Source organism: Meriones unguiculatus, chromosome 5 (genome assembly GCF_030254825.1).
Source record: "Meriones unguiculatus strain TT.TT164.6M chromosome 5, Bangor_MerUng_6.1, whole genome shotgun sequence".
Classification (NCBI taxonomy): Eukaryota; Metazoa; Chordata; class Mammalia; order Rodentia; family Muridae; genus Meriones; species Meriones unguiculatus.
The window spans coordinates 89,896,440-89,910,617 of record NC_083353.1 but is presented as its reverse complement, the minus strand read 5'-3'; the positions used below and the strand labels follow the sequence as shown (position 1 = coordinate 89,910,617).

General features: G+C 39.9%; 1 protein-coding gene across 2 annotated transcripts in view; it reads left to right on the top strand.

Moving 5' to 3' along the window:
- Positions 1-3,198: 3,198 nt before the first annotated feature.
- Mdfic2 (MyoD family inhibitor domain containing 2) overlaps positions 3,199-14,178 on the top strand; it is a 110,944-nt gene continuing 99,964 nt past the window's right edge. Inside the window, exons 1-2 of one of the 2 annotated variants that reach the window (XM_060383845.1) lie at positions 3,199-3,369; positions 3,950-4,037. In XM_060383845.1, coding sequence (XP_060239828.1) covers positions 3,950-4,037 — 88 coding nt within the window. In that variant the 5' untranslated portion in view covers positions 3,199-3,369. The remainder of the gene's footprint in view (positions 3,370-3,949; positions 4,038-14,178) is intronic. The other variant, XM_060383846.1, reaches the window with a different exon arrangement.

The window sequence follows — 14,178 nt, the reverse complement described above, 5'->3', positions numbered from 1 at the left end:
ATTGATAATGAAAACAATTTTAAAAGATTTAAAAAAAATTAAAAGAAAATCAATTGTATACCCATCCCTAGTGTGGTTATGACATATACACATATGAAGTATACACAGATGAGGCCTGAAGGAAGCACGCAGGCATGGTTTGACTACATGCCTCACACATGACGTGACGTGCAGCAGCACTTCCCCTGAAGGAGCACAGGAGGTAAAGAATGCATGTTACCAGCCCCAGGGAAACCATGATTCCTCGGTGTAAACCTCCAAGCACATGTCAAGTTCAGCTGCTTTAAAATCATTGTTCGTCACATACAATGATGTAAGTTAAGGAAAGTAACTCTGATACATAAAAATAATTTGGTCAAGGTGAGTATCTTTAATGGTCTGTAGTGGAAGAAAGATAAAATATGGCATTTTACATTCCGACTGTCGTTCTACTTCTGATAAGCTAAGCAGGTGCCAAACTCCCGTTCTGCTTTGCTTTGTGATGTTAACTCTCCCTGTCCCTTAAGAGTCTGAAGAAAACGGGTTATTTGATTCTTTCATGTGCCATTGACTTTTCATTTAACACTTTGGAGGATTCTTTAGTTAGTCTATGTAAATTCTTGTACCAAGGACACAAAAGACCAAAGAGAATTGTTAAATGTTCATTTTTTGGTGGGATGTATTAAATATTTGAGTGGCTATTGAACATTTTAAAATTACCCTAAATATTAGCAATTGTAATCTGTAGCATAAAATTCCAAGAAATATACCTTGCTGTGTCATCTTTTTGTGTTTGGTCACAACTTACACAAATCCGAAAAGGGCTCTGATGAATCAGGGTGCTTTAGGGAAAAAGAACTAATAGAATGAATCTATCTATCTATCTATCTATCTATCTATCTATCTATCTATCTATCTATCTCCTTGTATATATTCATATGTATATGATTTATTAGAGTGGTTCACAGGCGGTGGTCTGGGTAGTCTCATAATGACTGTCACCCAGTGGAAAAGGAAAATAATCTGGTACTTGTTTCACCATGAGACCGGATGTCTCAGCTGGTCTCAGTCTATGTTGGAATCTTGAAGATGTACTTTCTAATGCCAGCTAGGGAATGCCTTAGCAGCAGGATGATGAACTTCCAGTGAGAGTGAGGGCAAGCAGACCAAAAGCAAAGACACTTCCTCCATGTTCTTTTATGTAGACTGACTGGCCCCGATTTCGGGTAGGTCTTCTGACCTTCTATAATCTGGATTTAGAATGGTTCTTCCCGCCTTACGTGGCCCTATCAAGAAACCCCTTCACAGGCATGTTTAGCTGCTTAGGTTCTAGTTGCTTCTAGATCCAGTCAAGTTGACAGCCAAAATTTGCCATCACAGGCTCTATTCTCCTCAAATTGAATGCCTGTAAGTTGGTGGCACAGGCACATGCTGACTGGTGTTCTTGTATGACGTAGGCAGTTTGTTGCTTTACTAGCAATACTAAATGATACTGTGGGGTATTCATAAACAGTCAAAAAAGGTCACCGGTGATTTTGTTGTTGTTGGCTCTGCTTGTTAAAAGGGCACTTTGTGCATGCATCCGATTCTATTTTAACTAGAACTAGCACTTGAAATGTGATCACCTTGCTTGCTTTGTTCTTGGCACAATCTGCCTTCTGACGGACAGCTTGTCCTCAAAGACTCTATTTACGGATCCGATTTTGATCAGGAAGCAGCACCATGGAGGAACTGTTACAAGAGAATGTTCATAGTATCTCCATCTGAAAATGAAATTTGTAATTTGGGAAGGAAAGGAAGCCTTAGGGCAGTATTCCTGGGTGTAAAATGGTTTAACTCATGATTCAAAACGGACACAATGGCCATCATTTGAACAGAGGACTCTTAAAAATGTGTTAAGGTTCATGATGTAGTGTGACTGGTAACGTGCTTCTGTGACATTTATGAGACCCGGAGTTTGATTCCCAGCGTGGCATAAACCAGTGGATGTGCATGCCTCTAATCTAGTACCAGACAGGAAAATACAGAAGTTCAAGTTCAGCGTCAGCTACACAGCAACTTAGAGGCTAGATTGGGTAACACAAAACATTGCCAGTGAATAAACAGACAGATAAATGAATGAATGAATGAATTGCAAGTGAACTGTCTAAATGAAAAACAGTGCCATTCTCAATGACACAAATAACTGTAAGGGAAAGTCAAAACTCAAGGGTAGTGAGTATACAGAGAAAATGATAAAAGGAAAGATTCCACAGCCCTTTGGTTCTATCATATTTAATAACAAAACAGTGTTAACGACAAAGCAGCAGCTACACAATTTAGTTGGGATAAATGGCCGTTCTAACGAATCGTGGCCTTGGGTAGGAAATGACGGAGAGAAACCTGACCATTCAAGCTCTTCGTGGCTGTCTAAGCAACCTGAACTTTGTCTTACTCATAATGGAAGGAACCAAAGGCGGCACTTGTGTGAAAATTGGCTGATCAGGGTAGTTTTTTTCAGATTGTAAGACTGAGAGCAGAATAGAAGACGAAAAAAAACTTTGAGTGGAAGAAATGACTGCCATAAAATCAGATAGCATCTGTGTCAGGTAAACATACCAGAGGGGTCCAACCACTCTGAGATATAAACCAAATACTGCCACAGTGAAGAAAAAAAAAGCAAAAACAAAAACAAAAAACAGTCATCTTTCAGGAAGGGTGAATTATTTATCATGTACACTCAAGGGCTACATGTTTAGGTTTTTATATACTTTCATTAAAAACACTGTGTCCTTACCTAAGAATGTAATGACTAATGCTCAGTACTCCTTGGAATGTCACTCCAAATCCTTTTTAGAATATCTGCAAATGATAAAAAAAAATTCAATGTTTCCTTACTGCTTATAAAATGTTAGAAAAGAAAAAAAATTTTTTCAAAAGAGCAGCCAGAAAATTAACATCTGGGGAACTCAGCTTTAGAGGTCTCTCTTAGTCCAAACATTTTTGTGTATAATCACAATTTTCTGTCAGCACCTTCTAATACTAATACTAAGTAATGAATGGTGGGTGGAAAGGGAACAGATTGAAGTCGCCCTGTCCATTTGAAAATAATTCATTGTTCTTAGCCTATTTGGTAGAGTGTCATTTTAAATCAGTGTCAGCCTGGAGGAGGTTTTATTGTTTCAAACCACAGGCTTTATATTACCTTAAAAAAAAAAATCAACAACTCTTAGCCGCAAGTTGGATGCTTCTGGCAGCCATACAAATCTAGCACCACCCAGGGAGGGAGCCTGTTTGCCTCTGCTCATTCCTGCCAGGGTAGAGGAATGCTGGACACCCAGAGACAAGGGAGGCTGCAGCTCGCCGCACCCCAATCCCACACTTTGGGCTTCATCCTTTTGCAACACACAGGTAAGTGGTAGGTACTCCAGAGTGGTGAATGAGGAGAGCCTGCATAGCAAGCAAGTGCTGAGGGTCAAGGGCTATGCTCTGAAGGGGCCCAAAAGGTCTCCTGGACAGCTTCAGAGTCTCAAGTTAGCTAGTAAGGTTCTTACATTAGTCAATAAATTCCTGAAAGTGTTCTACTGTGTTTGATTGCTCTCTTCATCTTTGCATTTTATCTTTTAGCACACTTATCTATATGCCACTAAAAGAAACTGAACAGTAACCAAATGTATGTTTATCTGTGGCAAATCTGAGTCTAGCTAGAAATGTGTTGTTCACTTATGTCCAAAAGCTCTAAGATCTTGCAACGATCTTTGCTGCAGAGTGATGAGGTACTGTGTCCTACACAGTTCAGTTCTCAGTGTCGGTGTTTTAAAATAATGCGAGTGGATCAAAGGGAAGGGCGCAGTAGGCAGTGCTCTCCACACTACAGACAGGATATTTCCCACAATAATGGCAAAAGTCTCCAAACAGAAAACTGTGCTTGCAATTTGTGGTCTCAAGGCAATTTTTTTTTTTTTAATCACAAACTCTGTTTCCCCCTCAGATGTCAGAGACTGAGTTGGAAAAGATAAAAGTAAGACCGGCAGAGCATTTTGAAAATGACAAAAATAACATTGCTTGGTTAAAGGAAGGTAAGCCTGCGTTTTGTTTCTACTGCTGTAAAAATGGTGCTTTTGCTGACAGTCAGAAGAGGGCTCAGGACGGGCCAGCATGTCCCTGGAGTTCCAATGAGACCAGCATGCTGACTTCCTGTTTTTTTACCTACATGTGGCCAGAGCTGGAATCTGAGGATCTTCGTTATTGAAATTGTTCTGTAGTCTTTGGGTTACAGTAAGCAGATCCCACAACTTGAAAGACTTATCATGATGCATGGTTTCTAGAGCAGTGGTTCTCAACCTGTGGGCCACTGCCCCTTTAGGAGTCACATTGCAGGAATCTTGCCTATCAGATATTTACATTAGGATTCATAAGCAGGAGCAAAATTATAGTTACGAAGTAGCAACAAGAATAATTTTATGGCTGGGGGGTCACCACAACACGGGGAACTGTTTTAAGGGGTCGCAGCATTAGGAAGCTTGGGAATTACCACTCTGGAGGGACAGGAGATGTATTTTCTTCAACTCCAAGAAGACAGTGTCATTTGAGGATGAAATAATCATCACAGAAAGCCAGGATGCCTACAAATAGAATCACCATTCACTGCAGTTAAAGAAGCCATCTTCCCCAAGGGAGGATGCTGCGACCACAGGCCCAGCATGCGTAAGAGCACTGCTTGAAATACACACATAAATCAATATGTTCTCCTTTGATGAGTACAAATTAGTGTCACTTCTGAAAATACGCCTAAGCTCATGGTATTTACTACAAGGCTTGTCTTTATAGCTCTTTGTTTTTATAGGCATCTTTACGCTCCTTAAAGGAGACCAATTTGATATTTTATCTAAATAAGCATATGTGTCTCTTTCATGACGCCATTAAGCTGTTCTGCTATAAAGGAACAGTTTCAGTTTTATAAGGTCACGGGAGAGTCTAAGGAATATGATGAGAAGGCGATACAAGCCCCGGATAATACTGATGGGCATTAACCACACTGACGTGTTTATTGGTGTTTATGCTGAATCATCCTCACCAATCTGTGGAGCAGTGATTATCAATAATTCACCAATGAGAAAACTGAGTCTTAGAGAGTCTACGGAGCTTGTCTACACTTGCAAGATCAGGAGGTGTGAGATCTCAGACTGGCTCCCTGGTTACAGAACTTGACGGCACAGGAAGTTAACCATCACCTGGCCAGGCTAGGGGAAAAGATGCTTCAGTCCCCTGCCAGCACAAAATCTATGCTCAAAAGGATGCTTTCCTACTGTGTTTTGATTAATGCCAACAAACAACTTCACCATTCACCCTTATTTTAAAACTTAGCCTACCTCCCTCCTCATTTGGAAAGAGTTCGTCTAAAAGAATAATTTTGTTTGCCCAACTGGCCAATAATCAATTAATAGTGAAGCCTCCTCTCCATTAGAGGCTTTAGTTCAGGGCCCTAGGAACAAGTCTTCTTCTTTTTTTTTTTTTCAAATTACTTACTTACTTAATTTATTTATTTATTATTTATTACAAGTTATTCACTTTGTATCCTGGTTGTAGCCCCCTCCCAGTCCCATCTTTCTTTTCTCTTTTCCTCCTATGCCCCTACCCTAGTCCACTGATAGGGGAGGTCCTCCTCCCCTTCTAGCTGACCCTTGCCTATCAATCAGGACTGGCTGCATTGTCTTCCTCTGTGGCCTGGTAAGGCTGCCCCCTCACCCCAGGGGGAGGTGATCAAAGAGCCAGCCATGGAGACGACCTAGACTCTCTGCTCAGATGTAGCCCATAGGCAGCTCAGTTTCCATGTGGATTCCCTAGTAAGGGGAGCAGAGGCTGTCTCTGACATGAACTCAGTGGCTGGCTCTAGGAAGAAGTCGTGATCAAGGGCTTGCCATGAAAGCATGAGAAGTGGAGTCTGGCTCTCTGGTACCTAGAAGAAGCCAGGCATGGCGGCAAAGGCCTGCAGTCTCAGTTTTGAGGAGAAGAAAAGAGGAGCCCCCCCTGAGGACTGTTTGCCACAGCACATGAGATGAACCAGTGAGCGAGCTCCTGGTTCCATGAGAGATCCTGTCTCAAGAGTTAAGGCAGAGTAAGTGAAGAAGATACCTAGCACCAACTTCTGGCTGGCTGCCTTCCCTTCTTCTCCCTCTTTCTCCCGTCTCCTCCTTCTCTGTTTTCTTCCCTCCTTTTCCTCTCTCCCTACTACCTCTCCCTCTGTCTCTCTCTCCTTCTGTCTCCCTCTCTTCCCCTGCCCCCAAAAGTCTCCCTCCTCCCCCTCTTTCTCTCTCTTCTCCCTTTCTGTCTTTTCCCTGTTCTTCCCTCTCCTACCTCTCCCTCTCCTATCACCTCTCTATCTCTCTCTCTTCTCCTTCCCCCCACCACATGAACACATTTACCCCTCTCTCTGCCTCTGTCACACACAAACATGTTTATATGCATGTGCAGTCATATGTACATAACACACACACACACACACACACACACACACCAGAGATTGTATCTCTAGAATACACATATAAAGTATTTTTGAAATTACTTCCACAAAAAGTTTCAGGGCTAGGAAATTATCTGATTTCTTTTTATCCAAAAAATCTTCTATACAGACTTTTTTTTAAGGCAAAAAGAAAATATGAACTTGGGTAAAAGCCTAAAGATTTTTCCTTGTGAATCTCAGAAGCTGCCTTTCACTACTACATAGCACGAAGTTCATATTATTTATTTTGATTTTAATCGCTTCATGCTGTAGACTTACATAGAAATAATGAAACTGATAGACCAATCGTTTCCAAAGAATTTTCTTTTAAAAAATTATGCTCATTAAGTACAACTTAGGCATTGAATTCTTGTAATCTATAAAATCTAATTTCCCAGGTGACCTGTTTTTATCCCATTTGGACACTTCATTTAAGCTAAACTCAAATTATGTTTACAATATTTCATAAAAGGAAATGGAGCCAGATGCTAGATGACAACATCTTAATTGGGAATTATCAGGATGAGTTAGTTTCGAACATAAATGTCTTTCATTTTTGCTGCTAAGAAAAAGTGTATGGGTTGGCAAAAAAGGGGGGGGTGAGGATACTAATAGATCAGCAGACATAAAACAGGCTTCTGAGGCTCTAAATCTCAGCTCAGCTCTTTTCCAGCTCTGTAGCCATATCTTGCTGCTCTGTCACCACAGGTCATAACTTCCTTCTTGGGTTTAGACTCTGTGTATTCCATGGAGCGTGAGGGTCTATGGTGTGTATGTTTCTTGCCCTCTTGAAAACATGAATGAAAGAAAGAGTATTTTTGAGAGCTTGGTCTCCTCTTGGAAATGTCTGTATTAGTGGCGTGGCACATCTTTTATTGGATTACTTCTGCTCTTGTGTTTCTCCCCTGACGCAACCTACTGTTCAATAGAGTTGTCCCAATCTTATAGACGGAGGGACGGAGGTTGAGAGAGATCTGTGTCATGCTCAGACTTACAGGACTGATGATTACAAACAATCTTAGATGCATGTCTCCCTGTCCTTAATTCCTGTTAATTATTATTAAGGTACCTGTCATAATAACCGCCAACTCTGTCCAATCCAAATCAACCTCTTCCCTACCACCCTACTTTCAAGAAAACAACAAGCACGCTTCAGGTTGCTCGGCAATGATTGTTTTCCTTAAATGAACAGCATAAAAATGTCTCCCAGAGCAGTGCTGATGTTTCCCAGCTCCAGACCTCTAGGCAAATACTCCTCATTGTGTGAGCAGGGATGAAGCATGCACTCATTGGGGCGGTCAACACAGAGGGTGCGTGACTTGGGTGAGCTTGCGGCCAGGACTAGACAGCATCGCCACCCTGCTGCAGACTGCTACAGCTCTAAATTTTCATCCTCAGACATGTCTGCATTCAGCTCCATCTAAGCCAGCATCGTCTAACTGTACCATTATGGGAGAGAAGGTATGAGGATAACAGAGGCCATTACAAAGACACATACCACATCCAAAAAGTTGATGATTTGGTTATCTTGACGTTGACTGAAAGGTCAGCAGCTTTTGCTTGATCCTCTCTTAGGTAGGTCATGTCCTGACAGCTTCCAAGATGATGTCAAAGAGCTGAGGAAAGCCACACTCAGGGCTATCTTCAGTCCTTAGGATAAACAGTGTTTGAGCGATACCACTTGAAACGTGCTAATTTGAACGTGAACTGAATTTTATTTCCTCCTCTCTCAAACCAGCTAGACATCTACCAATGTCAGTGGTTCCACCTACAAATGCTAGACTTCCCATAGCTCAGACTGAGTTAGCTGTGTATCTACATGTTGATATCTATGAACTTATCCTCTATTTATCCACCATCTGTCTGTCCATGGAACTATCAATCATCTATCTACATATCCATTTTCTATTATCTCTTTATGTCTATGTACCTGTTGAGCTAAGTATATATCCATCAACTCACACACATACTCTACTATCTATCTATCTATCTATCTATCTATCTATCTATCTATCTATCTGTGTGTCTATCTTTCTGTCTATCATCTATTTATCTGTCACCTATCATTTATATTTTTCATTATATATATATACTTGTTTATATACCTACCTACCTATGCATATAGCTATTTTTGCATATGCACACATTCTCTTTATCGATATATCTATCTGTCAATCATCTATCTATCCATCTGTCCATCCACCTCTTTATCTGCCTATGTATCTATGCATCACCTCTCATCTCTGATTCCTGAATCCTAACAGAAGTAATCCAGGATAGAGGTGGGACCATAGGAAACACCCTGAAGAATAGGAACACTTACTTTGAAACGAGACTTCTAGGCTGCGCCATTTGGGAATCTTTGTTCTGAGGCAATGAAAGAACAGAGCGATATTACAAAATAAGCAGCAAGAAAGATCAGCCGCTTCCCCAAAGTGCAGACTCAGGGAGGACTGATCACCATGTGAGGAAAATGAGACCTTGCTGGGAGCCACAGTGCCAGGTAGGCTAGAAGGCAGCACCTTGGTGCACGATGGCTAGTTATTTGTTTGTGCATTAACCAAATGAAGGGGGAAATTAGCTCGGTTCCAACTTGGTTTTAAGTAGATAGGCACTGACTCCAAGTTACTCTACAGATATGAGAATGTGAACCAGTTTATTGAAATACGGGGCTCAGAATGGAGTAAGATAAAAAGAGGAGAAGGCAAAACAGTAAAGGATAAACCCTTTCAGCAGCCCAAAGTAAGGAAAGCAAGATCTGGATAAAACTCACGACAAGGACAGGGAGAAAATAGGCCCCAATGTGAAAAACTATATGGAGGAGAAATTGATATAACATAGAAATTGGGGTGGAAATTACAGGTGGAATAGAATGGTGTGAAATACCCCATTAAGTCAGGGAGCATTCTGGGTAACCATTTCAGTGCTTGTACCTTACACCATTTGATACAGACGAGAAACATCCAGATAAAGGGATGGGAGCCCTGAAATTGTGGTCATTTACAGTTTAAAAGCACAGCACCACCAGTGTTTGAATTGCACACAATTTCTTAGAGTGTCTCCTGAGTCTCAGGAGACACTGGAAATCTGGATTTTGATTGGAAATCTCCTGATTGCTAAGGATTAAGTAATAATAACCACAGCAACAATAATAACAACAGTCAGATACCATGCAGGCCAAATGAAACCAGGTTTTGTGGGTCCATTTCAATAGGCAGGTGGCCAGTTTGTGAGTTCCGTTTTCAGAGTTTGTATCTCTAAATATCTTGAAATACAATTTCCTAAAAACTGGTTTTCTGTAAACATTGCTCCATAGGCAGAGTTATCCACTTCTCTATCCATTGCTATTTACATAGATGTACATATTAATTCATTTGAGCAGAGTCACGATAGAAGTCAGGATATGATATGATGAAAACTACAGCAATATAACATAGTCCTTAGGGAGAGTAGTTACTGGAAAAGTGTGTTACTGTGCTGGTTCTTTGCAGCTGTAGCAAGCAGAGGGACAAAACCTCATCCCACTATCTGCTCAGCACAGAACAATAGTGGCTTGGACTCTTAAACTAGAGACTAATAATTTAAACTACTCAAAACTGGCATAGAGGCCACCAAACCCACATTTCCCAAGTTCTCCTTTTTAAGCAAAGAAGCTCAAAATGCCTCAACTCTGTGTTTATTTGCAAGGACAATGGGAAAGGAACAGGCTTACATTCATTGGCATTATAAATTCACTGGACTTCTCTTTCATCAAAGGCAACTTGCCCATTTGTTCAAAATCAATTTCAGGTCATGAATATTAAAAGGATTCAAACTATTAATTTTATTCAACTTAGTAACCATTTGATGAGGTTCCTCTTGAACTAATATGCAACATGCTAGGTGAGGAAACCTGCAAAAATAAACTTTCTGCCTTTGAAAAGCTTGTAGGTCTAAGTGCTTTATGATAAGGGCTAAAAATTAATCTGCACTAATTCTGTCACTTAGCTGATTCCCATTTCAAAAGGGTGAGTTCTTTTCTAATATCTAGCTTTTAAATTAAGCCACACTACTGCTTGTTTTAATTGTTAGTTTATGTGAATAGCCTATCTTGAGATAAATTTTATTCTGTAAACACAGAATAGAATTGTTAGCTGTTTTTATTAAGTGATAAGGAAAATATAGCTAAAGAAAAGATTACGGCATATTGTTTTGTTTTCACGTGTAGCTTACAGAAGAAATTAGACATGAAAACATGTCCGTGGAAATCATGAAAATATATAAAATAAGGACTGTCTTAGACTTCATCCATTCTGTTTTAGGATAACAGAATACCAAAGACCAGGCAAAGAAAATTAGTTCCTGAGGATTCTGTTTCCCAAGATTGTGAAGAACATGGTCAAAGTCCCCATAGTTTCTTGGGACCTTCTTGCTATGTCTTCTCACGCAGCAAAGTTTTGGGGATAATATATTCAAAAGTTAGCAGATAATGTGAAGAAAATTTCACACAGGTAGTTGCCCAGAACTTTATCTAGCAAAAGACAGCAAAAGGAAAAAATTATAACAACAGAAGTAGAAAAGAAAAGAGAGAATGAAAATGTGAGGGATCTGGGCCAAGAGACCTGCCTGATGTCTCTATGCAAGGCAGGAGAAGGAAAGGGGTCTAGTGCTGACCCCTGGCTTGTGCTGACATCACCGTAGAAGGAGAGAAGGAGAATGGGAGAGAAAATGACAAGAGGATAAAGAATGGATGGTGTGGGTGTAACAACTCAAGGGTAAGCTATCTCAGCAACATCCCAAGTGAACTATCTTTAGGGCATGAGAACTTACACAGATCAGGAAAAGACCCCTTTAGATTCCACTTAGACATGAAAGATATGGAGGCCTATTTTCATAAAGGCAATAGAAATTAAATATAACTTTTAGGAGAAGAAATCACAAGCTTGATGTCCCAAGAGATGGATAACTATGCTTCAAAACCCAGAGAAAATGGGTGATTGAAACATCTGTAGACCAGAGAGATGATGCTCTGTGGACATGGGTGGAGAGTTTACAGCATGGACCCTCTCTATGGATCATGCTTACCTAGGGAATGCCTACTAATGATAGGCTTCATAGTACAATAAAAAAATCCTTTTGTGTTTTATTTTTTCAAGAACACAGAGAGCTACCAATGTCTGGCAGGTTGTTCCTCAAGGTCTGAGCAAACTTAAAAAAGAATCTCATCATTTATTGAGAGGAATACTAAAGACTTGGATTGTGGTTACACTGATGAGAATGGAGCTGATTGAAAGCATGAGGGGGGCGCCCAAACCAGAAGGAAAGCTGAGGTCCAAGTACAATAAGAACTAACCTGACTGGTGAGCTTGAGAGTAAGACAGTATGTCCAGGACACTACTTCTTGAATAAATGACCTCTGTATAAAGTTCTGTCTTATCAGTACCCTCCTTTAGACTCTAGGTCCCCAGAAAGAAAGGTCAACATCTTCAGCCAAAAGTTCTTTTTTCTGCTAATTAAAGACTTGACAGACAGGATCAGGTAGAGACTTTTTCAGAGTGAAACAGGTTGTAGCATCAACAGAAAGAAGAAAAGGATCCGCGCTGCCTCCCATCATAACTACTCTAAGAGCCTCTCCCATGATGAGTGAATTCCCAGCATCTCTCTTTGAGGAGGAAGGTTTGTTTTTGTTTTGTTTTGTTTTCTTAAGAACCTGACATGCTGGTGATAAAATACTAAACATTTCAGAAAAGAAGACTACCTACTTCAAATGAATTGGCCCTTCTACAAAAGTTCAAATATCAGATTATTTTATGTTTAGGAAGTTCAAGAAAAGACGAGGTCTTCTGTGTTCTCAGACATCAACAAATTAAATTCCAGAGGCACATCTACAGCTGACAGTTGAAGTTTTGTTCCCTTCAAGCCTCAAAAGGAGTAAGTTCATTTCATGGAAAATGATGACGTTGACCCCAGTGGATGGCTGAGAAGATGCCATGTCAGCCTCGAGACGCCGACCAGATGAATTAATCAGTGCGAAGTTCCATAAGTTGTTCAGCTGCAGATTTAAAGACTCTCTTTTCAATGAGGATAGGGCAGTATATCAAATCCAGAATGATCTTAGTTCATCGTTATTAATTACAGTTTTATGAACTAGGAGTGAAACAATCCATACAGACCGGGAGCCAGTCCATTTTATCTCAACAGGAAAGAGAAAAATGATTGAGAGAGGCAGAACCTGGGAGATTTCCACCTTCCAACAGAGACTGCCCGAGCACCACTCATTTTCATGTATGTCACAACAGTCACTGATGTGATATACCTAATCAACATTGGTAGAAAGAGTAATCTCACAGGCAGGGGGAAAAGTCTTACATTCTATGCCTCAGGGATAAGGACATTCCATTTCTGGTAAATTCTACAAAGATACTTTACATTTATATGATGATGGCCCATTTCTTCCAGCTTCTGAGGCACATTTAGAGGGAATACTTCCTAATAAAATGTACCTACATGAGGTGTTCACCAGACCATTAGTTTAAAAAAAAGAGGGAGGAGGAATATGAATAGAGGAGATGAAGACATCAGTCTCTAGGCAGCATCAACCATTTCAACCATTTTAGACATTATTTAAGCCTGTCAGGAAATCAATGTACAGCAGAGACAAAAAGCAAGGGCAATGACAGTAGTTTTGCCAGTGTGTAAGTTGTAGAAAGTGGAAGGGGACAACTCACAGAGGCACAGTATGACATTAGACACCAAGCAGCCTTCGTACCTCACCGTCTCCCCATGCCAGCATGACTTTTAAAGAAAGCAGCAGTGATTGAGGGAGCGGGCTACAGCTGGGATACAAAGTTAATAAACTGTAACTAATATTAAAAAAAAGTAAGAAAGAAAGGGCAGAGAAAGAAAACTGCCTTCCTTGGTGAGCTTGGAAAACATGATAAAATATGAACAACACTGAAAAAAAAATACATACAGTGTTACAAGATACAGTGCCAACAGAAATAAAAAAATAAAATTCTTTTTGACAATTATTTGATAATCAGTTGAAAATCATCAGTACTGATATAAATAATAATCATAATATTGCTTTAAATTTTGTAAAGAGACTATTATAACTGATACTATGTTTTGTCTCTAATATAAATGATACATTTTCTTGGTAAATATATATTTATGAGGGTAATAGATTGTTGTTGTATTTTTACCACCAAAAATGGTTTATCATTAATGTACATATTCTATTTAACTATAATGTGAATGAATCCTTACTAATCTCTTTCCAAGTTTTTCTCAGAATAAAATAACCATTAATAAAAAAAAAAAAGAAAAGAAAACAGCAGCATTGTAGAAGGTGAGGCCAATATTTCACAAAATCTAGTCTTCAATCACAGCTAACATGGCCTGTCCTGTAGCTTCCTGTTTATTTAACAACTATGTCTTCTTTATCTTCTGCTGCTGTGTCTGAAAGTGTTTGTACCTTATGCTGACCATGAACTCATGATCTTGCCACCTCAAGTACTGAGACACCAAGTATAAAGTTTAAATATAAACTTTAGTAGCAATGATAGGAAGGCAGATTTCTTCCAGACGTATAAAAAGACACATATAAACATCTCATGTCTAAATTTTGTAATACTAATACAGTCTACAGAGCGGGGGAGATGGTTCACCTAAAGGGTCTGCCTATATGTGTGAAAGTTTGATTCAGATCCCCAGAACTCACAGGAAGAAACAGGGAG